The sequence below is a fragment of the Artibeus jamaicensis genome, unplaced genomic scaffold (genome assembly GCF_021234435.1).
Source record: "Artibeus jamaicensis isolate MK-2021 breed Jamaican fruit bat unplaced genomic scaffold, CSHL_Jam_final scaffold_916, whole genome shotgun sequence".
Classification (NCBI taxonomy): Eukaryota; Metazoa; Chordata; class Mammalia; order Chiroptera; family Phyllostomidae; genus Artibeus; species Artibeus jamaicensis.
This window is the reverse complement of record NW_026522059.1, coordinates 2,355,221-2,381,055: the sequence shown is the minus strand read 5'-3', so window position 1 is coordinate 2,381,055 and position 25,835 is coordinate 2,355,221. Positions and strand designations below refer to the sequence as shown.

The 25,835-nt window shown below is 55.2% G+C and overlaps 1 protein-coding gene across 1 annotated transcript in view; it reads right to left on the bottom strand.

Annotated features, from left to right (window-relative positions):
• Positions 1 to 998: 998 nt before the first annotated feature.
• KCNK9 (potassium two pore domain channel subfamily K member 9) overlaps positions 999 to 25,835 on the bottom strand; it is a 56,404-nt gene continuing 31,567 nt past the window's right edge. Inside the window, exon 2 of the mRNA XM_037166436.2 lies at positions 999 to 2,242. Within this exon, the coding sequence (XP_037022331.2) occupies positions 1,401 to 2,242 (842 nt within the window). The 3' untranslated portion in view covers positions 999 to 1,400. The remainder of the gene's footprint in view (positions 2,243 to 25,835) is intronic.

Sequence of the window (25,835 nt, the reverse complement as noted above, 5' to 3'; positions counted from 1 at the left end):
ATCTACAGCTGAACTTCCCCCAGGAGACAAGCAGGCCTTCCCTTTTGGGTCATCCTCTAGTGGGAGTGGGGGGACATGTCCCCACTCCTCAAACAATCGTCCCCTGAGACCAGCAAGTTCCCAGCAGGCCAAGACACGGCTCCTCGCCTGTAAACTCTTCCTGAGACCGACGTGACTTTTCCCCTATTTACAAATCAAATGCGATTACAGACGCTCTTTCTTGAAATATATGTAGATACAGATATAGATTTTTTTTTTAATGAGGAATGCCCTGTCTTTTTGTTTTTTAGGAGAAGACCCCACATTGACCAACTCATCCACCCCGGTCAGCATCCACCCGTCCCTCACGGCGATCCTGACTCGTGCAGATGAGATGCTCAGCAAACCGCCATCACCACCATCATCATGTCAATAAGAGGGCAATAATAAAGGATTTCGCCGTCCCCACAATGTTCCGGTGCACCCTGACACTTCCGGGTGCACAGGAAGTTGCCGGAACTGGAGATGATAAAATTAAACACGTCTTTAATACATTTGTGTCACCGTGAGCTTCTGCTTACTCCTCCACGAGCTCTTCTTGTGTTGATAATGCGTACCAGTTTAACAAAGTGCATGCTTGTAAAAAACTGTTTTGAACGGGCAAGCTAAAATGATCCATGTTGTCTTGCCCACCCCCACCCCCCCAAAAGAAGTTAATAGAATTTAGAACCTAGCATTTTAAAAGTATGGGCATGACGCGTCTGGGGTCAAGGCGGCTTGTGGAACATGCTCGATTTGGCGAGATGGTAAATCAAAAACCTCGTGGGTTTTGCTTTTCCCTTTTTGTTTGGAAGCAGCCAAAAGCAGGCTATTAACAGAATTGTATGACGGAAAAACGAAAGGAATACCCGATACTTTCCACGGGGTCACACGCACACACACACACACACGCACGCACGCAGAAGCACACATGCACACACACCCACACACACAGAGCCGCCCACTCCTTTGGGGGAAAATGAGGGGAGTCTGGTCAGAGACATCACCGTGGGTGGGCGCTCGACGGCTCTCAGCCTGGCGTGCAACTTTGGGTCTGTGTCCTCTCAGCTCGGTCTGGTGGGCTCGGCCTCACACCTGTCGCGCAGGAAAGCTGCCCCGCGACGGGCCAGCTGGGGGGATGTAAGGCATACGTCGGGGGGAGGCGGGATCCATGCTTCATGCTCACGTGTGAGTGTCGGAGCAGGGCTTTCCCGGCTCCGTCTGCTGGAAAGGGGGGGAAGAAATAAAACCAAGAGGGAGAGAGAGTGATAGTGAATGACAATACTAACAATAATAATAAAGGACAATAAGTAACCAAGGAGGAAACGCCGAGCTGGGCCAGCGTGGCAGGCGACTTGTGCCGCCGCGGCCCCTCCCGCTCCCTAAATGGACTTGCGGCGCCGCGTGAGCCTGTGGACGTCGTCGGGGAAGCTGTGCAGCCCCGGGGAGACGGAGCTGATGGGGGACGGGAAGAGGCTGTTTTTCAGTGTGCTCGGTGAGATCTCCTCGATCTTGTACGAGATGGAGTGGAAGTACTGCGGGCCGAGCTGGGCGCCGAAGGAGTTCCGGTGCCCCGCGGGGCGGCCGGCGCGCGCCTGCGGCCGGTAGCAGGAGCAGGAGCACACGGACTGCAGGTCCCCGTCCGCCTTGCAGCGCGCCCGGCCCTGCAGCGCCTCCTCCGGCACGTGGATGACCATGCTGTTCCGCGTGCCCGCCAGGGACGCCCTCTCCTCCGCGTCCCGCCGCTCGTCCTCGCTGTTCATGGTCAAGAACCTGAGGACCACCAGGTTGAGGAAGGCCCCGATGACCGTCAGCCCCACCAGGATGTACATAAAGCTAAAGGCCACGTACAGTGGCTTCTTTTGCAGGGCGCCCTTGGTCTGCAGGGCCACGTAGTCCCCGAACCCGATGGTAGTCAACGTGATGAAGCAGTAGTAGTAGGCGTGGAAGAAGCTCCACTCCTCGCACTGGGAGAAGGCGGCCGCCCCGATGCACAGCGTCCCCATGCAGGAGAAGAAGCCCACGGTCACCATGTTCTCCATGGACACGTCCGTGTTGCGCATGCCGCAGCACTTCTTGATGCGCTTCAGCAGGTAGCGCACGAAGGTGTTCATGCGCTCGCCGAGGCTCTGGAACATGACGAGCGTCAGTGGGATGCCCAGCACCGCGTAGAACATGCAGAAAGCCTTGCCCGCGTCCGTGCCTGGGGCTGCGTGCCCGTAACCTGCGGAGGGGCGAGAGCACAGGGAGAGCCAGTGAGAGGGTCGCCTGAGTGAGCTCTGGGCGGGCAGGGGCTCGGGGGCCCTTCGGTTACCAGATGGGGTTTGGGGAGTTCCCATGGGAAGAAGGGGTTAGAACCCGCCCAGGACCTGGGAGGAGGGGAGAAGCACAAACACGCCCCCTGAAGACTGGGGCATGTCCGTGGGGAGGGAGCGTGAGTGTGCCCAGATCCTGAGGGGAGTGGGAGAGGACAGCAGGGAAGAATCTGTGAAGACATGTCCTTTCAAGTTTGGGACTGTGGGGGAGGGGGTGACTTGGGGCATTTCAGTTGGGACAGGGGGGAGTTTTGGGGCCATTTCACAGTTCTTCTTAGAGCAACACAAGGTTTAAAAAAAAAAAAACCTAGAAAAACAGCAGACTTGCTCCTAAGAAAATTGCAAAGGTACCAGGCCCAAAGAAGACAATTAACCATGCCCCCCGTGGACCCACATCAACAGTGAGGACCAGAGCATGCTCAGGGCTTCACACCAGTCACCATCGCCTCTTTTCAACCTCTTCGGGCCCCTACAAAATAAGAGTAATGGGGCCAACCCCACTGTGGAGAAAACCGAGTTACTTAATAGCAGGGTAACTTGATTTCTGGAGAGCTGAGATTTGAACCCGTAGTTTTCAGCCACCAAATACAAGGCTTCAGTGTAGAGGGTGTGAGTCAAAGGAGGTGAGTGCAGAGTGCGACCCAAATACCATGCGTACGGCGACTGCCGTCTGCCCTGTCCACTGCTGGGTCCCCACAGCCAGAGGAAGGCGTCCCATGTGAAACCTTCCTCTCATGAAGGAATGTGCCCCTGCAGACGTGTCAGAAAAGAAACAACGAGCGACCCTGAAAAACCTCAGTGCGTAGATGCTGTGTGAACGCACCTTCACAGCACGCCCTCAGTGATCTCCCACATCAACCGTGCAAAGTTGGCCCTGTGTTTTCCCACATTCGAAATGAGGACAGTGGTGACGGAAAGGTCATGCTACCTGCCAGGGTCACCCAGGTGGTAGTGATAACGTCTGAGCCAGAATAAGGTCTGTATAACCGGACAGAAGGAACCTAAGATTTGGTAGGTTCTAGTTCGAGTTCGGGGATTAACACCACCTGGGTCATGGGCATTTTTGGAAGAAGGATTCAGAGGATGAGCATGGTCTTCCAACATCTCAAATCCTGAAAGAAAGGCTTCCCACACTCTCATGGGTTCATGGTCACCAAACCAGCTGCATTATCTTGGTCCCCTGAAGACCTCTTCCAACTCATGTTCATTGTCTGTTAGACGGGGTATAGTATAGAATGGGATGATGTTCATTTCCAAGAGGTTGGGTTGTTTTCTTTCTCAATGCTTTTACTTTGAAATATGGGGAGAATACTATAGATGCACATGAAAAAGAGCACCTAGCCCAGGGCCAGCACACAGTAGGGACCTACCAGACCCCAAGACCTCCATCCTTCCCATGGTCTCCCACAGAAAGCCTACTCCTCTCTTCCAGGACATCAGCACTTATGTTCAGTCTGCTTGTCTCCCTATTGGCATGAATATGTGCCACTTTTCACCTGCCCCAGAAGCCACGCTCTCTCTATAAAGGTGATATCACATGTTTGTCTCCAGGTGGCCTTCTCTTCATCCTCTCTGGCCCTCAGTCCCCCTGAGCCAGCACTGAGCTCTCACCCCTCAGCAACCCCAGGATAAATGACAGGACAGAGAGGGTGTCAGGCCAGGCAGAATAGAATGGGGATATAGAAAAGCTGAAGAGGAAAGCAATGATATATTAATAGAAATCACCCAACCTAAAGAACAGACAGAAGACCAAAAATAAATAAAGCTTCAGAGAGCTGCAGAATATCAAAAGGCATCATAACAGGAAAATAGAGAATAAAACAAACAGTAAAGAAATAGTCAAAACTAACCAAATTTGGTAAAGAAAACAAATGTACAGATTTGAGAAGCCAAGTGAATCCCAGGAAAAACATGAAGAAAACCACTCATCAGAATCAAACTGCTGCAAACCAAAGAGAGAACATCTTGAAAGCAGCCAGAGAGAAACAACACATGACATCCAGGGGAACAACTGTGAGCACTGCTTACTGGCAATCATGAACAATGGAGGCTAGGAAACCATGGAATAACATCTTTAAAGAGCTTTTTTTAAAGGCCATCAACATCGAATTGTCTATCCAGAGAAAATATTCTTTAAGAATGAAGGCAAAAATGCATCTTCAGATTAAAGAAAATTTGCTACCAGCTGATCTGCACAGCATCACTGCTAAAGGAAGTTCTTCCATCTAGAGGGAAATGATGCCAGATGGAGACTTAAGTCTTCAGGAAAGAAGGAAATACATCTTGGTAAACAAGTGGGTTTATATTTATACACATTGCAGGGGTGGAAATCCCACAACATCCCCATATAGCTCACCTGTGTAGCTGATGCAAAAGCCAGGTGGGTGCTGGAGAACAGCAGGCTGCTAGAAACTTAACAAGGTGATTTAATATTAGCTAACAGTTCTAAATGTGATATATTTACTGGAGGAAGCCAAAACAGCATTTTCTGGGTCAGAAACTGCACCCATGTTGCCCAGGCTGGCCCCAAGCCCACTGTGGTAAGTGAAGATGACCAGAAGCAGACTTCTTCCCACGGCCGAGACAGTAGTATGCCTGGAAGCCTGTCCCGGGGATGCATCACTTCTCCTGTTTTCTGTCCCACTATAGAATGACAGAGCTTGGTGGCAGTGATGCCTCACCGTGTATCTCCCTGGCCCATCATGGTAAGGACATCCCTCACCAAGACACATTCAGGAGACAGTGTGAGAGGGGACACCACCCACATTGAGGGCCTTCCAGCCAACGTAAATCTCCCTGTGGTCCAGGGCGCAGGACTATTCCTGCCGCAGAGATGAGCTGCAGTGTCTTCCAGGAAAAGCAGGCCGGGCAGGATGTCTTCAGCTCCCCACCTGGACGCACGTTCTCCCCTGGTCCTCTGCCCAGGAGGCCAGCCTATACACGCCACACCAAGTGGTCCTTGGTCCTCTGGTTTCCCATTAAGTTCACCAGTGGACAGCCAGCCCCAGGAGCAGGTCTGAGGAAGGGAGGAAGTAGAGGGCCCTGGTAATGAGCTGTATCGGCCAGTGGGTTCATGGCACGAGCTACTGTCCATGAGTTCTGGGAACCAGTTCCCAGACAGCCTGCTGGCTTCCAGTTTTGCTGGCCCTGGGGTACCATGCCCTCCCGTCCTGCTTCCCTCCACCCTACCTACACATTCCGGAAGATGTATGAACAGCTTGCTAAGTAACTGCTCACACTGAGGGGCTGCTTCCTGCAAAGACCCTGAATGATAAACCACATGGGTCCTCCATTCAGTGTCTGCCGAGATACTGATGTAACCCCATGGGCCCTTTGTGCAAAGGGATCCACGCACACCCAGTGTTTATAAAGCATCTGTGTAGGCATGGCATCTATGGGCCCTCATAGGAACACCCACGTGTTCACCGGAACTTCACGAACACAGAGAATGTGACAGGTGGAACACCTGGACGTGTGCACATGACGTGCGGGCACAACACACACGCACAGCTCCCGTCCACTGCCCCCTGGTCGGATCTGAAGCTCCAAGGAAAACAGAGCCCCCTCTGGACTCAGCTCTGTGGACCCCAGAGCCTGGCAGAGAGGAAGCACTTAGGGGGATGCATCACGTGTGAATGATATCCGTCTCCCGGAACTGCCTGGAAGCCCCAGCCCACCGCCCAGCCTGGCGTGGCGGGGGCAGCTCCCCACAGGCCCTGCAGTACGCAGCCTGCTGTGCCTGGCCCCTTTAACACACCTGGTGGGTCTCTTTGGTCTGTTGTGGGAGAAGCTGCACAGAGAAGAGGCCTGCATCTCTGGGCTACAGCTGGCTAACCAAACAAGATGCATGGGCCCCACCTCCCAGAGGGGAGAGAGGCAGAGTGGGAGGGCATCGCAACTAACGGGGTCTGGGCCTCCCCAATCAGCCAGCAGTGCCTCCTCGCTGGCTCCTGAACGATTTTGCAGAAGCGTGACAAGGCCACTCTAGGAGACATGCCCCAGGCCCGGCTCAGCACCTCAGTGAAGAGGCCCCAAGGGTCCAGCTTGAGGGCAGTCTGGAGCCCCTCCCTGCCCTCTGGGAACCCAGACCCGTCCACGGCTGTGAGTGAGTTCTCCAGACTCACACAACACTTCAGTTTGTGAAGCTCCGCTAACTGTGGGCACCCCTCCCCAAAACCTGCCTGGCCCCTGCTCCAGCAGCAACCCACCCAGCTCTGCACCCCCACTCGGCACTGCACATTCGTGGACAAGGCTGTCCCTGGCAGCAGGCCAGCCGACTGTGAGCACTGACTCTGCCCCTGAGGGACCGTGGGTGGTCACCTCCCCGCCTCCAGGGCCCCCCAATTTCTGCCAAATTCGCCGCAATCCCAGTCTCCCTGGGAGGCTCGGGTGCTCCCTGAGCAGAAGCAGCCGTCAAGGCCAGGTGCCAGGTGTGGGTGGGCATGACTGTCTCCTCCCGCCCACAGCCACGGAGCGCGGGGGACAGATTGCCAGTCCAGAAGAGGAGAGGGCTGCACAGGCCTTTGGGCACCAGGAAATTTGCTGCCGGAAGAGAGTGAAATATTTATAAAGGACACGCAAGGATTTAGTGCTGGTAGGAATTCAGTAGCACAAATTCCATGACAGAATGACTCAGGGCAGCTTTGGAGAAGCAGGTGCAGGGGCAGAAAGCTGCCCTCAGCGCCCACGCTTCCTGGCCGGCTCCCCACTCCGGCCCGTGGCACACACTGGTGCATCCTGCCCAGCCATGCCCTGCTTGCACCCCGGAAGGAACCACACGTGGTCACTGACTCAGTTCACAAAGCTTTTCTGCCCTCCTTCTTTTATCTGAATGGAATATCCGGTGTTGTGGCTGCCTTGGGTCAAGTTACCCTTCTCAAAATATAACCGACCCCTGAATTCTGTGGGTACCACCCCATGGGCTTCCAGGCAGGTCTCCGTTCACTCCCAAAGAGGGGATGGTGCTTCTTCTGGGCTCCGATTCAGTCACCAGCCAAGCTCTGAACCAATGAGGCTTTGTGCTTTTCTTCCAGAACTAAAGGGACTCAGAGTGTGATGTCCGGAGCCACTGGAGTCATTGTAGCACCATGAGGCTGTGCCCATGAACAGCGGAGGCTGTCCTGAGATGGGGTAGGGCCATTGTTCTACCCCATGTCTCAGCACAGCCAAGAGTGAGCCCCAATCACAGACATTCCAGTCTGTCTCCCAGTAAGTCTTTCGGCTTCAGCCAGTGGTTTTGGTGGCAATTGATTAACACTCAACATATCCTGCGCCTCAGCGTGACTACAAATAATAACAGTTTTCTATTAGTAACAAAGCCCTCTGCAATTCAAACTCCCTACACCTCACAAGGTCTCTCACACAGGCTGCTCTAGATCTGTCGAAGGGGAGACAGGCAGGTGAGGGGGACCAGGCAGGTGAGGAGAACCGGGTGTGCAGACAGACAGGGGCAGCCCGGGGTGGGGGGGTGGGGGTCCAGGTCCCCTCAAGGGGCAGCTGTTCCCAGCCAGGCAACTGGGGCTGCCAGCCAGGGTGAGCCAATGCCCTGATTTTAAAAGACAAGCTAGAAATACGGTTTTTTTTAACTGTGGGATCTAATTGGTGTCTAATTAGACATTTTTAAATGTGGCACAGGCCAAACAAAATAAGACAAAACAGACCATCTGTTTGCCTAAAGCAAAGGTCTCCTGCAGTAAAGAAAAGGGGAAGAGCCCAGGAGAGACAGGAGGGCAGGGAAGATGGCAGGGAGCGGTGGCTGGGCAGGGCCTGCAGGGGGTGAGTGAGCCTCCCGCCAGTGCTGGGCTCCCAGTGACCAAGCCCCTCCCCTCATTTGCCTCCCCTCCCCTCCCCCGCTGTCAGCCCACAACCAGCTCTACACAGATGCACAAACAAAGGCAACAAGAGGCAACTCACACGCTGACCACCTCCCCCAAGTGGGCTGAGGTCAGCCCTGCCCCACGGAGCACCAAGCAGAGCCACACCCAGGTGGGCTGGGTCCTTCTGGGTAGACTGAGGCCCCTTCCCACGATCCCCGCGGGGACCGGCACCCCACAGGATGTGCGAGCGCATCTCCCCGACGAGAAGCTGAGGCTCTGCCCGGGGCCAGTGGACTCCAGGCCCTAGGCCTGTCCCTCAGTGCCCAGAGGCCCCAGCGGCCTGCTGGCTGGCATCCGGGTGAGCTGCGTTCTCTGGAGGGAACCCGCCAGCTTCGGAGCCCCACTTAACAAAAGAGCAGCCCCTTCGTAGGCTTTCTATTACTAATCCCTCCAAACGTTCCTTCTGGTTTCTCTTCATTTTATGTCTTAAAGGAGTAAAGGGGACCTAAAAATATTTTTTTAAAGATGCAAAAGCTTGCAAGGCAGAGGTTCCTGACAGCAGCTCATGACAGGCCTTTTTCTCCTCTGTCCCCTGGGAGGCTTTGTGTGAAGACCCCTTCCCAGAGGGCCAGGGACGCTGGGTGGAGGGGCGCCAGGTGCCATAAGCCCGGGGCCTCCAAGGGGCCTCTCCCCAGGGCTGCATCTCCTGGGCCCCACGCCCTTACCACTATGCAGATCAAATCCAGTGTTGTTATCCCCATTTGGTGGATGAGAACACTGAGCCCGGGCAGCCACATGGGCTTCCCCTCAAGCCCCCAGTGTCCCTGCCAGCCACGGGACCCCGAGGGTGGGAAGGATGCCGGACAGCGGACCATTCAGCCACCACGGATGTCCGGGAGAAAGCCAGAGGCAGGCCCTTGCCGTGTGCTCAGCCACGAGCGCCACTCCCAGCTCAGACCCACGTAGCGAAGAAAACGATCTTGGAAGTTTCAGCGATCCCACTCCTCGGTGCACAAAAGGATTAACCAAGGGTGTTCGAGTGCTTCTAGTCGAGTTCCCAGCAGCCCCACCCACCACTGCAGTGGGGGAGGCAGCACCCCAGCACCCACCAGTGGGCACCTGGACAACAAGCGTGGCTCTCACATTCGAGTGGGGCACCACACAGCCCTAAAAACGAAGATGCTGACGGGCCACACTGTGGACGAGCCTTGGAAACATTATTCAAAGTGCAAGAAGCCAGACACACAGACCACGTGTCGTATGGTTCTGTTTACAGGGAATGCCCAGGAAAGACAGATTCACAAGGCCACTAAGGGGTGGTGGCTGTCCCGGGTGGGGGAGGGGGACGAGCCGTCACTTGAGGGGTCCAGGCGTCCCTCTGTGGGGAGGAGAGTGTCTGCAACTAGGAGGAGGCTGGCAGCGGCTGCACCTGTACCGCCCTGGGGACGCGCCCGCACCACTGGGCTGTGCGCTGTGAAACTCGAGTTCCCTGCGATGTGAATTTTACTTCGGTGGAAACTGGGGAAAGCTGCTGTTTCTAAAGCCTAGCCCTTTTGCATTCAGGGAAATGGAGCCTTGAAGGGCGAGGGCACTGGGGGAGGGGCCAAGGTCCTGGGGCTTTTGGGGGGGCCTGGGAGGAAGGGGCCAGCTGCCTGGGCTTCTCCACATGTGGGGGGCACTGAGGCTGCCCTGCGGGGTCCAGAGTCCCTGCCCCTCCCTGCGGGGTCTCTCTTAGAGCCCTGGCTCTAACCCTCCCCCCTGGGGGGGACACGCCCCTTTCAGGGACTACTGCCCCAGGGAATGTCCGCAGCTTACCACCCTCCCTTGACCAGCCCCCTACTCTGGCTCCCAGACACAGGCAGGGGACAGTCATCAGCCAGGGGCCACCTCCCCGCCGTGGGAGGCCTGCTGGAGTGCACACATGGGCTGGAGCCCGGGGGGGGGGGGGGGGCCTGGACACAGGCGGGCCCGGCCCCCAGCCAAGCCCTCTGGGCAAGGGGTGGAGGGTGGCAGCCCCGCCGGTTTTCTCCACCCCTGAGATGCTGATGCGCCCGTTCCACAGGCCTGTGGGGCTCCGACCAGGCACCCACTGGGAACGGCTCTTCCTGAGCAAGCCAGCCCCTCCAAGCCCCAGCCATCAAATACAGGAGGCGTGGAAACACAGAAGCCGCTGGAAGTCCTCTGTGCACCAGATGAATTTGCTTTTGAAGAGATGCACACGTGTGGCCCATAAGGAGTCTAATGGGCAGAGATGACGCTGAAAACCCACGTCCCCAGCTCTTTTCAGGCCCTCTGGCTCTGGAGCAGAGACCGCGGGGGTCAGCGACCGAAGAGGCACCAGCGCCCTCTGGCGGGCACTCGGACGACTGCGGAAACCCCCGTCTGCCGCACAGACCACCAGTTGGTCCCCTGGGACAGCAAAGGCAGCCAGAGGGGAAAGCCATCCATCCTGGTCAGAGATGGCGGCGCTACGTGGAGAGTCCTTCCCCGGAAGTTGCCATCCATCTATGGCAGTTGTGGCAAAACATCATCATGATGATGATGGCCACAACCATTTCTTGAGGGTACCCACTGTGCCAGAGACTAAGCCAAAATGTTTAGTCTTTAAGTCATTTACTCTCAGGACAGAGGGACCTCCCTCTGCAGGTGAGTGGTGCTGTCCCCAGCACAGGGGTGGAAAATGGAGCGAGCTGTTACCTCTCCAAGCCCCGAGGTGAGGCCGACCTGGTTCCAGTCCTCAGTCCCTGCTGCCCACCAGCCAGGTCCCAGCAGGGGCCATCTGCAGGGGGCCTGGGCTGCGCCACCCTCCCAACAAACCCTCCTCTCTCTCCCATGCTACTCTCCATCCTTCCAATGGGGCATAACCCCCTCCACCCAAAAAACTACCGGAAAATAGGGGGAAACACATCTAAATTTAAAGTTCACAGGCCCTGGCTGGTGTGGCTCAGTGGATTGAGTGCCAGCCTGCAAATCAAAGTGTTGCTGGTTCGATTCCCAGTCAGGGCACATGCCTGGGTTGCAGGCCAGGTCCTCAGTAGGAGGCGTGTGAGAGGCAACCACACACTGATGTTTCTCTCCCTCTCTTTCTTCCTCCCTTCCCCTCTCTCAAAATAAATAAAATCTTTAAAGTTCGCGGGGAAAATTATATAAAATTTGGCTGCCTTCTGAAGTCTGGCAGAATGAGAAAATTTTAAGTCAAGCTTAATAGCCAGTAATACCCACTCATTAATTATTGGTCCTCTTCGTGAAGGAAGGGGTGCCGAGTCTCTGAGGGCTAAGTGACCTTGGCACGTGTGAGAGGGAGGAGGTGAATTCAACCAGAGAGGCCCGGGTCTGCGATGCCGATGCTGCCTCCCTCCCTCGGGGCCCGGCTCCACGCCACCCTCCCCAGACAGCTCTGTTTTCTTGCTCTGAACTCCCAAAGGGCCTCTGGGCACAGGGACCCAAATGACAGGACATCGGAGGCCTGGCACCAAGCCCGGCCTCCTCGTCTGTGAAATGAGCGTGGTTCAAGCCCGTGGGGTCAACGGGGCCGGGAGACCTAAGGCCATGGCGCTGTGAGCACTGAAAATGATAAACTTCGAATGTCCACGCCAGAGAGCCCGGACTCCCGGAATGGAGGTAAGTGGCGCTGGGTTTGCGGGTTCGGAAGCACTGCTTCCCGAAGGCACCTCCCATGGGTGGGTGTGACTGACAGGGGTGGAGTTACAGGGCAGGTCCTGGGACTCTGCATTGTAATGAGCTTCCCAGACCTCCTGCCACATGTGAAGGGATCTAAAAAGAAGCAGGGGCACGTGGGGCTGACTGGGGGCACTGGGGCTGACAGGCGGCACGTGGGGCTGACTGGGGGCACGTGGGGCTGATTGCGGGCACGTGGGGCTGATTGCGGGCACGTGGGGCTGATTGCGGGCACGTGGGGCTGATCAGGGGCACGTGCAGCTGGTCCGGGGCCGTGCTTGGCCCTTGGGGAGCCGCCAGCCTGTGCGAAGCAGGTTCAGGCAGTTAGAATTGAGCTCACTTCCTGCCGGGTCAAGTAGTAGAGTCTCGGGGCAGCAGGCTCGCTTCCAGGGCCTCGAGTGTTGAGAGACGCTCGTTTGTTCAAGAAGCAGCAGGAGCGGGTAGTTCTAGCCAAGACTGTTGGTGGCCACCCACAGGTTGGACCCCCTCATGTCCCACCCCCATCGGGCCACAGCAGGACTCTGTGCCAGCCAGCAGGGTTCCAGACCTGGCCCACAGAACAGTCTCATTATTACTGCCCCCTCCTCCCGCCCCTCCCCCACCGACTCCGGCAGACCCCCCTCTCTCTCTGCCTGAAGGCAGACAGGTCCCGGGGTGCAGGGAGCAGGCGCCCCAGCAGCTATGGCAGGAGCAGGGGTCCCTGAGTGCCCGCACAGCTCCCAGCACGCACTCAGGGAGAGGCCTCTGCCGGCAGAGAGGCCGGACACCCAGCAGGTCTGTGCAGACTGACACCTTGACCCTGGTCGCTGCGTCCAGAAGATGCCGAGGAGACCGTGGCCTTCAGGACAGATGCGGACAGCCCACCAGGTCCTGCTCTGGGCCATCCTCCTGGCCACCAGGTGAGGTCAGGACGGGGAGGGTCATCCCCACCACAGGTAAGAAAACTGGGTCTCAGGAACATGCTGGCTGTGGTCTTGCAGGTGTCCCGTCAGCAGTGGGATGAGGCCTGGAATGCGGCGGTGACTGCACAGGGCAGCCTGCTACATGGGGCTGGTGGCCCTGTGTGCACACACATGTGCACACAGTCACACCTTCAGACACGTGAACGCATACACAGACACAAGTGCACACAAAGACACACACAGAGACACAAATGTACACAAATAGACACACACACCCCTCTGTGGCCCAAGACTCTACTGGAAAGTCATAAAAAAGAATGTGAGGGTGAGCAATATTGGAGGCACTCTTGCTCTGTGCCTAAATATCATCAGCACACAGTGAACATGCTCATAAAAACCGGGAGCAGCGCTCAGTGCGAGGCCTCCAGTCCTATGTTCCCTGCTGGAGAAGAACAAAAGTACAGCTCCCAGACTGTGATGAGTGACTGACTTCGGCCCAGTCCCTTTCCCAAGGACACACAAGGAAATGTGTGGCACCCTGGGCTGGCCTCCCTCTGCAAGGGCTGCAGCCAGCCCCTGCAGGGACATCCCCTCTCCTAACCGTGGCCCGGTGCCTCCGAGTCTCAAGGCCGAGTGCAAACACTGGCTGAGAGGCAGACCCAAGTGGCCAGCTCCTGTCCCTCTGCGTGACCCCAGGGAGATGCACCAGCCCCTCACCCTAGGTCTGCCCTGCAGACCAGCCAGCTGTGAGCACCGCTGGGGACAGACACCAACCAGCAGGTACAGGCCTTCCTAGCACCAAAACCTTTACGCCATTTTTTTTTCTTTTCTCTTTTTTTCCTTTTCCCTTTCCCACACCCTCTCCTTCGGCAACCATCAGCTTGCTCTCTGTATGTTTCTGGTCGATCTGGCTGTGCGGTTTTTTGGGGGGGTTTTTTAGATTTCACGTAGAAGTAAAACCATATGCTATTTGTCTTTCTCTAACTTATCTTACCGAGCATAATACCCTTTTTGGTCCCCCCATGTTGCTGTAAATGGCAAACTGTCATTCTTTTTTATGGCTGAGTAACATTCCACTGCGTAAATGTACCGCAGCTTCCTTACCCACTCGCCTGTGGACGGGCACCCAGGCTGCTTCCCTGCCGTGGCGGCTGCTGAAAATGCTGCAGTGAACACAGGGGTGCAGCCATCTTTTCGAGTTAGTGTTTCCATTTTCTTGGGATAAATGCCCAGCAGTGGAATTGCTGAATCAGAAGGTAGTTCTATTTTTAATTTTTTGAGGAACCTCCACACTGCTTTCCACAGTGGCCGCACCATTTTACAACCCACCAACAGTGCACGAGAGTTCCCTTTTCTCTGCCTCTTCACCAACGCTTAGAGTTTGTTGATTTATTGAGGGTGGCCGTTCTGACAGGTGTGAGTTGGTATCTCATGGTGGTTTTATGTTGCATTTCTCTGATGATTAGGGATATGCTGAGCACCTTTTCATGTCTATTGGCCATCTGTCCTCTTTGAGAAATGTCTATTCAGGTCCGCTGCCCATTTTTTAATTGAATGGATTGAACTTTTGGGTATTAAGTTGTGTAAGCTCCTTCTCCATTTTGGACATTAACCCATTACTGGACGTATTGTTTGCATGCATCTTCTCCCGTTCAGTAGGTCTTTTGTTTTGTTGATGGTTTCCTTTGCCATACAGATACTTTTTAGTTTGATATAGTCCCATTTGTTTATTTTCCATTTATTTTCCTTCTCCAAGGAGACAGTTTCAAAAAGATATTGCTAAGAATGATGTCAAAGAGTTTACTGTCTATTTTTCTCTTCTAGGAGTTGTATGGTTTGGCTTCAGATCTTACATTTAAGTCTTTACTCCATTTTGAGTTTATTTTTGTATATGATGTAAAAAGGCGGTCTCGTTTCATTTTTGCACGTCATCAGTTTTTCCAACACCGATTGAAGAGACTGTCTTTACCCCATTGTATATTCTTGCCCACTTTGTCATCAATTAATTGCCCATATAAGTGAGGATTTATTTCTAGGCTCCCTATTCTATACCATTGATGTATGCCTCTGTTTTTATGGCTGTACCATACTGTTTTGATTATTATAGCTTCACAGTGCAGTTTGCTAGTACTGTGATACATCCAACTTTGTTCTTTCTCAAAATTTCTTTGACAGTTCAGGGTCTTTGTGGTTCCATATAAATTTTAGGATTAGTTCTAATTTTGAGAAGCATGCCATTGGTATTTTAATAGAAATTGCATTGAATCTGTGTATTGTTTTAGGTAGTAAGGACATATTATTAATCCTTCCAGTCCACTGATGTTTCTTTTTTTCAAGATTTTATTTTTACTATGTATTTTTAGAGAAGGGAAAGGGGAAGAAAGAGGGAAACATCAATGTGTGGTTGCCTCTCATGCATCCCCTACTGGGGACCTGGCCCACAACCCAGGCATGTGCCCTGACTGGGGATCGAACTGATGACCCTTTGGTTCCCAGGTTGAGGCCCAACCCACTGAGCCACACCAGCCAGGCATCAATGGTTCTTACATCGAGTGCAGGTTTTCAGAGTGCAGGTTTTTCACCTCTCCATTAAACTTGTTCGTAGGTGTTTTTAATTCTAGAGCATTAAAGAGCCCTAAAGAGCATTAAAGATGCTCTTTCATTCTTATTCTAATCGTTCATTATTGCTGTAGAGAAAAGCATTATTGGTGTATAGATTTCTGTATAATGATTCTGTACCCTGCAACTTTACTGAATATATTTATTAGTTCTAATAGTTTGTTTGTTTTTTTTTGTGGAGGCTTTAGGGTTTTCATGTCATCTGCAAATACCGAGACTCTTTCTTCCTTTCCATCTTTCCTTGTCTCCCCCGGTCTTGCGAACCCCCGCCTGCTCCCCGGTCTCCCATGGACAGCTGTCCAGCGTCAGTGTCCGCTGCGGGCTGGTCAAACACAGCCTTTGTCCCGTGGAGCCGTGTTTCTACTACACTGGCTTTGTTGACGTTGAATCTTGGGAAATGCTTTGTCCACAAGGGTTTAGAGGATCATGTGGTGTTTCATCCTTTCATTTCTCACTCTGACGCTGATTCATCCAGATGTCCGATCACCCCCGCGGCCCTGGGATGAATCCCTCTTGGTCATGATCTGCATCCGCTTAGTTTATCGTTGTCCAGTTGGCGAATACTTTGCTGAGAACTTCCGTGTCTGTGTTCATTGGGGATACCAGCTGCAATTTCCCTTTTTTGTCAATTCTTTTATCTGATGTTGGTATCAGGGTGGTGCTGACTTCGTAGGATGGGTTCGGAAGCATTCCTTCACATTCAATTTTTTTGAAATAATTGTTTAAAAAGGATAGGAAGTTTGGGGAGAATAAATATTCATTCTTCTTTGACTGTTCGGTAGAATTCATGTGTGAAGCCTCCTGGTCCTCCCAACACTTATTTCTTGGGAGGTTTTTTTCATTACACTTAATAAAGAAATGATGGCCTTAAATGCCACCTTAATATTCTGTCTGGGTGATCTACCCACGGCCGTGAGTGGGGTATTAAACCCCGACCACCACGTGCCTGGGGATTCCCGTCCACCAGCAACTGCTCCAGTGCCGAAGCGGCCCCTCTGCCGCGTGCGGGGGTGTTCCTGGTGGCCCCTTCTAGCCGTGGGATGTCCTTGCCTTTCTCACATTTTGTTTGTTTGTTTTACAGTCTATTTTATCTGATTCAAGCACTGCTACCCCCGCTTTCTTTTTCACATTTGTTTGCAAGGGGGTCACCTTCACCCCCCATTTTCGGTCTATGCGGGTCTTTCAACTTACAGGGAGCCCCCTGCAAGCAGCATGCGGACCGGCCACGTCTGTGGTCCAGACGACCCTGCGCCTTCCTCCTGGAGCGCCCCCTCTACTTGTGTCTAAGGTAACTATGGACAAGCGTGCGCTTACTGCCGTTGTTGCTTTGCCGTTGTTTTTTCACCACTCTGTCCCTCCCCTCCTCTCCTGATCCTTGCCCCTGTTGTTTGCTGGTTTCTTTAGCACTTGCTTTGGGGCTCCTTTCCCTTTGCTCTGTGGTGTCTTCTGCAGCTTTGTGTGCAGGTGGTCTGGGCAGGTGGGCGGCCAGAGGCATGTGGGAGCCTAACCTGAGAAGCCACGGCTGTTTTGGGTGGGGAAGCCAGGTACACGCAGGGACGCCATGCCCCCTCTGCAGGGCAGAATGGGCTGGCGCCACGTGTCCCAAACTGACCTTGCAGGTAGGCCGGAGCACCTGGATGGGGCCCTGCTCACCCTCAAGCAGTAAGCAGGCCCTCAGCAGGCCCAGAGCATTCCTGCAGCGCAGCCTTACTGACATGGATCTGTCGTAGCTGCACAGAAAGAAGTCTTCTGGGAAAGTTACCTCCGCGGGCTTCGGTCCCACGTGGCTCAAGGAAGCTGGGTGGAGCCAGGCAGGAACTTCCTGCGCCTGGAGCCTAGACCTGCTGGGCTGGAGCGACTCCAGGAGGGAAGCCAGGGGCCCCCCCGCGGCCCCCCAGTGTTCTGCTTCCTCCCGCAGTGGAGCAGCAAACACTCCGGCCAGCGCAGGCGCAGGCGCAGTCCTGCAGGTAGATCCGGCCCCGCGGCAGCCTCCGCCAGCCAGCGCCAGAGCAAAGGGGACAGAAACACCCGGCTCCCCAGCCTTCTCTGTTCCAACGTCTCTCCAACCAGTGGGGCCGGGGAAATGGGCCAGCCCTCTGACACCACACGCCAAACTAACGCAAAAGGGGCTCGAGACTCGACCGTAAGACCTGAAAGAATGCAATGCATAGAAAACAACATGGGCTCTCAACTTAGGGAACTCGGTTTTTGTGGCCTTGACCCCAAAAACAAGGGGAGCAAAAGCAAAAATGAGGGGGGTGGGACTACATAAGCTAAAACGCGTCTGCTCAGCAAGAGGAAGCAGCAACAAAACAGCGGCCGCTGAGTGGGAGAAGGCGTTCGCAGCCAGTATCTGGCGGGGGCTAATGGCCAGAATATGCAAAACTCACACAACTTAACGACAGACAGTCTGATTTTAAAATGGGCAGAGGACCAGAACAGACGCTTCTCCCAGGAAGACATACAGAGGGCCCGCAGGCTCCTGAGAGGATGCTCAGCGTCACCATTAGGGGAATGCGACCCACAGCCACAGTACGGCACCGCCCACACCTGTTCGAAGGGCTGTCATCGCTGGACAGTGTCAGAGCAAATGTGGGGAAAGGGGACTGTCGGCTGGTGCAGCCGCGCTGCTGAACCAAGACACGTCCTGAGGAACGTGTCCTGGGGCGACTCCACCACCGGGCACGCGTCACAGAAGACACTGCTCAGGTCTGCACAGCACAGCCCCCTGCATGCCCGGGCCGTGTGCCAGCTCTCATGGACCCCAGTGTTGCTCCGTGATGCTCAGCTGTGTCCCTCCCCGCCTCCGTAGGGACAGACAGTCCAGGGATGCATCTCCCTCCACATCTCGGCGATTAAATGGTTGCCTCTCACCTGTGCATGCCCGGTGCCTGGACACCATGTCCGTCCCGGCACCCATTCAACAGGCCTGCTCGGCCCTGCCGTGGGTTGGGCCCTGTGCTAGGCACCAGGGAGCCCAGGAGAGTGACGACAAGAGCATGATGATGAGGAGGGAGACCACCCACAGGGGCTGTGAATCTGTGGCCCCCCCAGCAGGAGGCACAGTGACCATGGAGGTGGCGTTCGGTCCATGAGAGGAGCCCGTCCGCGCACCCTGCCGTCGCCCACCTTCACAGACGAGGCCCTGGGGCACAGAGAGGCTGCCCCTGACCCAGGGCTCTCATGTGCCCAGCACGAGCTGGCAGTGGGGACCCAGCCCTGGGCTCGGCCTCGGGAGAAAGGGAGGTGCCCGCCCGCCCGCCCCATCCTGTGGAGCCACCACCCCGCTGCAGGGACCGTCTGCGGACGGAGCTGGCCTCGAGTCCTGTCCCCAGAGCCATGGAGCCCTTTTAATTAAAGCGGCTGCCCAGCTGTCTGCGGATGAGGAATGGCCCTTGGACCGCAGAGCGGCCCTGCATCTGTCTTGTTAGCGGCTCGGCTCCCGAGCTGCTGTGCTGGCCAGGAGGCAGCCTCTGCCAGGCCGCCAGGCCACAGAGCGCCACCTGCCCCTCGGGGCGAGCTGGCCAGCCTCCCCCAAAGCCCTGCTCTCCGCCACGGGGGTTGAGCGGGGGACTCTGCACACTCAGCCCCCTGGGGAAACGCGGCTGGGCTCCTCCCAGCTGCCCAGCACTCCCCTAGTGACTTCTGAGCACAGGCCACCGGGAGGCCCCATGGGCAGAGGCGACCCCCGGGGACAGGCCTGGGAGGAGCACTGGGCTCAGCTCACAGGAGGGTCGCCAACCTCTCGGGGACTCAGTTTCCCCTGTGGCGTGAGAACGAGACTAGTCCCACTGCCGGGGGTGCCAGGAGGGCTCAGTGGGGTGACCCAGAGAAGCACCTGAACCCTGATACTGCGGTGCCGGCTCTGCAGAGATCGCCGCATCACACCAGACCGGTACAACGCTGCCATCTGTCCCATGACCCCTTCCTCAGGACGCCAGTGTCCGCGTGAAGTGACAGCACTGCAAAGAGCTCACAGTAGGCCCTCAGCAAACAGGGTGGAAACCTGATCCCCTCCCCCACCGCCCCCCCAATCGAAACCTGTCCCCAGAACACTGTTATGCCCCAGAGGACCGGCTGCAACAGCCTGGTCAGCGCTGCAGGAGGAAAGCCTGTCCCGCCATTGCCAACGGAATGGGACTCGGGGGCTCGCACGTCACCTGACTGAGCCACGCTGCCAGGCTGAGCCTCGGTTTCCTCCTCCACCACAGCAAAGGAACCCTCACCCCCTCTCCAGGCTGTCGAGAGGGGGACGCTGTGACGCACGCAGCCCAGGGCTGAGCACACGTCCCCAAGGGGGGTCACCTTCTCTCACAAGCCAGCCCTGGCCCCTCAACCCCCACATCTTCTCACAAAACCAGGCTCCTTTTGTAGTGCCAACCGCTCACGTGCTCCCTGACAAGTGCTTCTCAAAGCACAGCCAGGGACCATTCACAGGGCTCCCTGGGGCGCCGGGCCCTTGCAGATTCAGGGCCCTGTCCCTGACATGTGGGATCAGAACCCCCGGGCAGGCCTTGGAATCTGCATTACAGAGCAGCACAGACGGCGGGTGGAGCGTGGTGGCTGTGACACGGGCTGGGCTCTGCTTTCCCACCCATGTCTGGGCCTGGCGGTGAGCAGGGACACTGGGTGGACCTCCCCCCAAAGGCTGCGCCGTTTAGACGGCAGCCCACAGGGCCCCCCGAAGGTGAAGACCCACCATCCTGCGCTCCATCCCAGCCCCACAGGGAGCAGCCATTCCTGCCCTGAGCCTTGCCCTTGATACCCCTCCCAAAAAAGTCACGTGGGACCTTCGCTGGGGTGGACTGTCTCCTGAATCTGTCGCCTCCCATTTCTGTCACTGTCCAGCATAAGAACAAGCTTTACACTCATAATTACCGTCGTAACAGTTAGAAAAGCCCAGGTCCCGGCCCCGGAGCATCCGTGCGACCTCGGGCCAGTGACCAAGCCCCACAGAGACCAAACTCTGAAACGCAAAACAAGACGGACACTCCACACCGACCCGCTCCCCTCAGCTCATCCCCTCCACTTCCAGCCACTTCGCCTGTTTTATTGTCTACTTCTTAGACGTTTCGGTTTTATAAACTGCTAGTTGTAGGAGTGGCGCTCGCTCACTGAAGAGAATCACACAGTCCCTTTAAAAAGGAGTCTGCAGAAGCAGGGAACTGCCACCCACTGGCGTTTTCTTCAACCTCTTCCCCCAACAGCTCCCGGTGCGGCCGGGAGACCGGAGTAAGCAGTGACACAGCCTTCTCTTTTCTACTTAAAAGAAAGTGTGCCGCGATTCGGCCACTGAAAATTCCTCATGAACGCCATCTTTCATTCTTCATAAACTTCAAGTGCATGGGCTCTAATTTCTCCAAGTAACCAGGCTCAGCAGACTTGACGGTCACCCTCCCCCTCCCCAGTGCGTGTCCAGCAGACAACGGCTGGTGCGCTGGCCACAAGCACCCAGCTCCAGCCCCCCGGGGAGACAGTATCGACAAACACAAAAACCAGATCAGACACACACAGACCAGAAACCCAGGCAGCGCCAGGACCGGGGCAGCAACTCAAAACTGTGTCTCCTTCCCGGGGGGGGGCCGGCCGACAAAAGCCTCGCCCCCAGCACACCCCCGGCACACCCCCCTGTGAGCATGACCTTCGTCCCCGGGTGCTCAGAGAAGCCCCGTGGTCTGCCCCAGCAGCATGGCTAGTGAGCAGCAATGCCGGGATGCCATCCTCAGCTCTCTGACCTGGACGCCCCAGCGGTTTTGGAGCCGGGGCAACAAATGTCACAGCCAGGGTGCCAACGGCAGGCTGGGGCGAAGGGGCCGGCCATGCTCGCCAGGGCAGTGCCAATTCCTCGGCCTCCCACTTGGTCGGGTGCAGAACCTCCCTTCCCCAGTGCAGTGCGGCCCTTGGGCCAACAGAGGCGGGTCCTGCCTACTGCTGATGAACCGACTCCCTCCCGGACAGGCCTCCTGCGGTCACAGAGCCTCGCTGACCGGCAGCCCACTGCGCAGTTGCCACAGGGAGGGCCTCGAAAGACCTGCGTCTCCATAAAAGCCATGAACGTGCCCCAAAAGGTGTCAGCACCAACCCTTCCAGTTCTGGAAAGTCGAGAAAGGCTTCCAATGATCCCATAAAGAGTTTGCTGTAGAAAAGTGAGCAAATTTCAGTGAGAAAGAAAAGCCTGGTAGTGTTTGAACTTGTCCTGGTCACATCTCCCTGACCTCAGCCCCACGGCAGCCTTGAAAACCAACAGCCCAGCGGTCATGATGGCTGTGAAAAACCGCACCCGAGCAGCCACGGACGGGGCGGAGTCGCCCTGGAGCTCCCAGAAAAGCCTGTCCCCCGAGAACTGCCGCCGCCCCACCTGTTCGGCAGCTCCCCGGCAGGCTCCGCACCCGTGGCGCAGCCTCACTCGACCTGACTCAGAGCTTCCCAGTGAGAACCACCCCCTGGACAGGGGTGGCCACAGAGGCCATTGCTGACAACTGTAGCTGCCCAGTGCGGCATTATCAGTCGGAGCTTAGGAGAGGCTGATCAGAAAAACAGGAAGAAGGAAAACCTGGGGAAGGGTCTGCCACATTCCGGGGAATCCAGAAGGCTACATACGGCGCTGTGCACATTACCAGGAAACACCTGACATGTCCCTGTCGCTCACTGACCTTGACATTCTGCACAAGCAGGAAGTGAAGGCTGAGCTAGAGCTGTAACCAGCCTGCCAGAGCACTGTGCACCCCAACACACACAGAGGTACCCCAACAAATACTGGGTGAGTTACGGACGCAAGGCATCCACAGAAATCTGTGTCCCATAATTAGCTGACCCCTGAGCTAACCGGGCAGAGACCCCCTGGCCACACGTGAACCAATGAACTGACTCCCTTCCAGGAAAGTCTCTCAACACAGGCGGCAGCAGCGGCGAAAGCCTTGGCGAGAGCAAGCAAATGAAACGCTGGGGACACCGGGGTTCGATGTCCGGAGCCGCCGCGTTGTGTCATTTTAAACATCTAGTTTTCACAGGAAATTCTAAGATGAGAAACACGCAGAAAAGTATGGCCCTTTGATGGGAATAAGAAGCGGTCGGGGAAAGTGTCCCCGGGAAGCCCGAGATCAGCAGAGATACTAAGTCGGCTACTACAGATATGTTCGAACGATAAGGAAACTGTGTGGAGAGGATGAAGGGGAAGCATGAGGACCATGTCCCACTAAATCGTACCAGTAAAGAGACAGAAATTATTCATCTAAAAAAAACCCAGAAACTCTGGGGTTGACGAGTATAAAAACTGGTGTGAAAAACCCACCAGAGGGCTCACAGCGAATTGGAACTTGCAAAAGAAAGATTCAGTGAGCTTGAAGACATGTTGAGAGTCCCTGGTCTGAGGAACAGAAAGGAAAAAGTATTAAAAAATACAGAGTCCCCAAGACCTGTGAGACTATAATATAAGATCAACCATTTACTTCATTAGCATTCTTCAAGGAAAAGACAGAAAAAGGCAGGAAATATTTCTAAAGAAATAGTGGCCAGCCCTGACTGCTGTAGTTCAGTGGATTGAGCATAGGCTGTGAACCAAAGAGTCACCAGTTCAATTCCCAGTCAGGGCTCATGCCTGGGTTGTGGGCCAGGTCCCCAGTAAGGGGCGCTGAAGAGGCAACCACACATTGATGTTTTTCTCCCTCTCTTTCTCCTTCTCTTCCCCTCTGTCTAAAAGTGGAAAATAAAATCTTAAAAAAAAAAAAGAAAGAAATAGTGGCCCAAACTCCCAAAATTTGGTGAAAACATTTATCTGCACATCAAAGAAGGTTAACACATATACACCTAAAGAGCTCCACACCTAGACACACCTTAGTTAAGCTACTGAAAGTCAAAAACAAAGACTCTTGAAAGAGGCAAGAGGCAGTAACCCGTTGCAAGTTCAACGGCTGACTTCTCACATGGAGCCGAGGACGCCAGGGGCCGTCAGATGACGTGTTCACAAGGATGAAAGAAAAAGGCTGCCAGGTAAGAATTCAGCAGCCATCAAAACTGTCCTTCAAAAACAAAAAATAAATTACATGTCCCAGATAAGCAAGAGCTGAAAGAATTCATTGCTGGCAGATGCACTGGACGGGAAATAGCACAGGAGGTGCTTCGGCTGAAACGGAAAACAGGAGCTCAGATCCTCACAGAGAAGAAAAAAGTGTCAGGACCGCCGGGCCGGAGGCAAATCTCCAAGGGGTAGGAATGTGTTCTATCGGTAACCTTTTTCTCCACCTTTTTCTCCGCCTAACTGATGTAAAAGATCATTAAAGAAAACAGTGTCGACATGGTACTGACAGTACAAAGGAACAGTGAGGGAACGGAGTTACAATGGAGCAAAGTTTTTGTTTACCACTGAGTTAAGTTGGTATCAATCCAAAGTGGACTTTTAGAAATTAAGCTGTTAATGACAATCCCCAGGGCGATCATTAAGAAAATAATTCAAATACATAAATATTGCAATGCAATAACCAAAAAGTCAGAATTGAGCACTGGAAATTATTTCGACACAATGTGCAATGAGGGGGGAGTCAAGTCAGGAAAAAGACGTGGCCCATAAAGAAAACCGAGGGTCAAATGGCAGACTCTAACCCTACCTTGTCATTAGCCCTGACTGGTGTGGCTCGGGGTCCACCATCACCCACACAGCGCAAGGTCACTGCTTCCATTCCCAGTCAGGGCACGTGCCTGGGTTCAGCCCCCAGATGGGGCTCACATAAGAGGCCACCGATTGAAGTTTCTCTCCCTTTCTCCCCCCAGCCCTTCCTCTCTCTCTAAAATCAATAAATTCTTTCAAAAATAATAATGACATTAAATATAAATGGATACACAACACAATCCACAGGCAGAAACTGGCAGAATGAACCACCAAAAAGTGACCTGACCATAAGCTTCTATGGGAGACACGCTTTAGAGTCAAAGACCCAAACTGGCTGAGGAGCGAACAGACTTGGGGGGAAAGTACAGCGTGAACTGACGCACAGAGCTGAAGGGGCTCTACCGCCAGCAGACAGAACCGGCTCTGAGAAAGCAGCGGGGTGCCCCCGGCAGAGCCGAACCGTGAGTTGCCACGAGAGCCAGCAGTTCCTCTGCGGGGTCTGTACCCCAAAGGGCTGAAAACAGAGCTCAAATGCCTGGACACACGTGTTGCTGGCAGCGCTGTCCACCACAGCCCAAAGGCGGAAAGGACCCAAACGTCCATCTACAGGCGATGGACAGGCAGAGAGCCTGGTCCGGCCCCACCGTGAAATGTCCTCCTGCCATGGGCGGGACGGAAGGTCTCACAGCAGCTGCCATGTGGACAAGCTCGAACCAGGACGCCGAGTGAAATGGGCCGGATGCAAACGGTCAAAGCGTATGAGCCCATTTCCATGACGCGTCTGGAAAGGGCAGGTCCGCGAAACAGAGAGCAGACTGGAGGGGGTGCCAGGGCTGGGGGCGCAGGAACGGGGCATCGCCGTGGGGGTGACAACGTTTGGAACTAAACAGAAGTGAGGCTGCCCCGCACTGCGAATGCACTAGGTGCCACTGAACTGCACACCTTGAAACTGGTGAGTTTGTGTGAATTCTGCCCCAAAGTGGGGGGAGGGGAGGCCACCACAGCAATTCACACTCGATGTCACGTCACCCCCAATGTGAACATGGGGCTCCGTCTCCCACCCTCTGAGGAAGGGTGGCCACTCAACACACGAAATCAGGAGCTCCAGTGTTAGCCATGAACCCTCGATGCCGCCAGCAGTCCCTGGAGCCTGGTGACCGCAGCATCTCCAGCCACGAGCCCAACCCCGTGCTGGCCACGATGGCCACCTGGTCCCCATCTTCCCCGAGTTCAACCTCTGCCTCCCACTGCAGCCAGCGGCCACCTACTCATGAGGGGAAAGCAGCCCCCGTACACCCAGGAATGACTTCATCTGCTCTGCATGGGTCACTTCTGTGAGCCGTCCCCCCACCAATCAAAGGCCGAGGCGCTCCCCTCCCTGAGAACAGGCATCAGCCTCGAACAGACTGGCGGCTCGCTTCCACGGGGGACGGAGGCACTCGCAAAAACTGTTCTTTCTCACTGTTACTCAGCTGGTGGGGAACGACAGACGTTTCAAGTAGGACCCGACCCGGAAAAGTAGACACTGCCACCGCGGTGAAGAGGCTGTGCCAGGGGCAGGCAGCAAGCAGATGCTGCGAGTGGAGAAAGAGCGTGGATTCAACACCAATGAGGAGCCACCGCATGTGCCAAAGTTACTCCCAAATGCGTCCCACATGCACGCCGCGCCCCCCCACCCCAGCCTTCCTCCTGCGCTTGGCTGGCGCCTCTGATGGCTCTCCAGCACCTGCACGTCAACCTGCCCAGTTCCAGGGCTGCGTGTGTGGCTTCCGACTCCCCACCTCCACTCCCCTTCGCTGTGTGGGCCAGTCACTTAACCTCTCTGCTGCAGTCCTTTCTTAAGAGAACCTTTACTGAGCACCTACTATGTTCTAGATCTGGG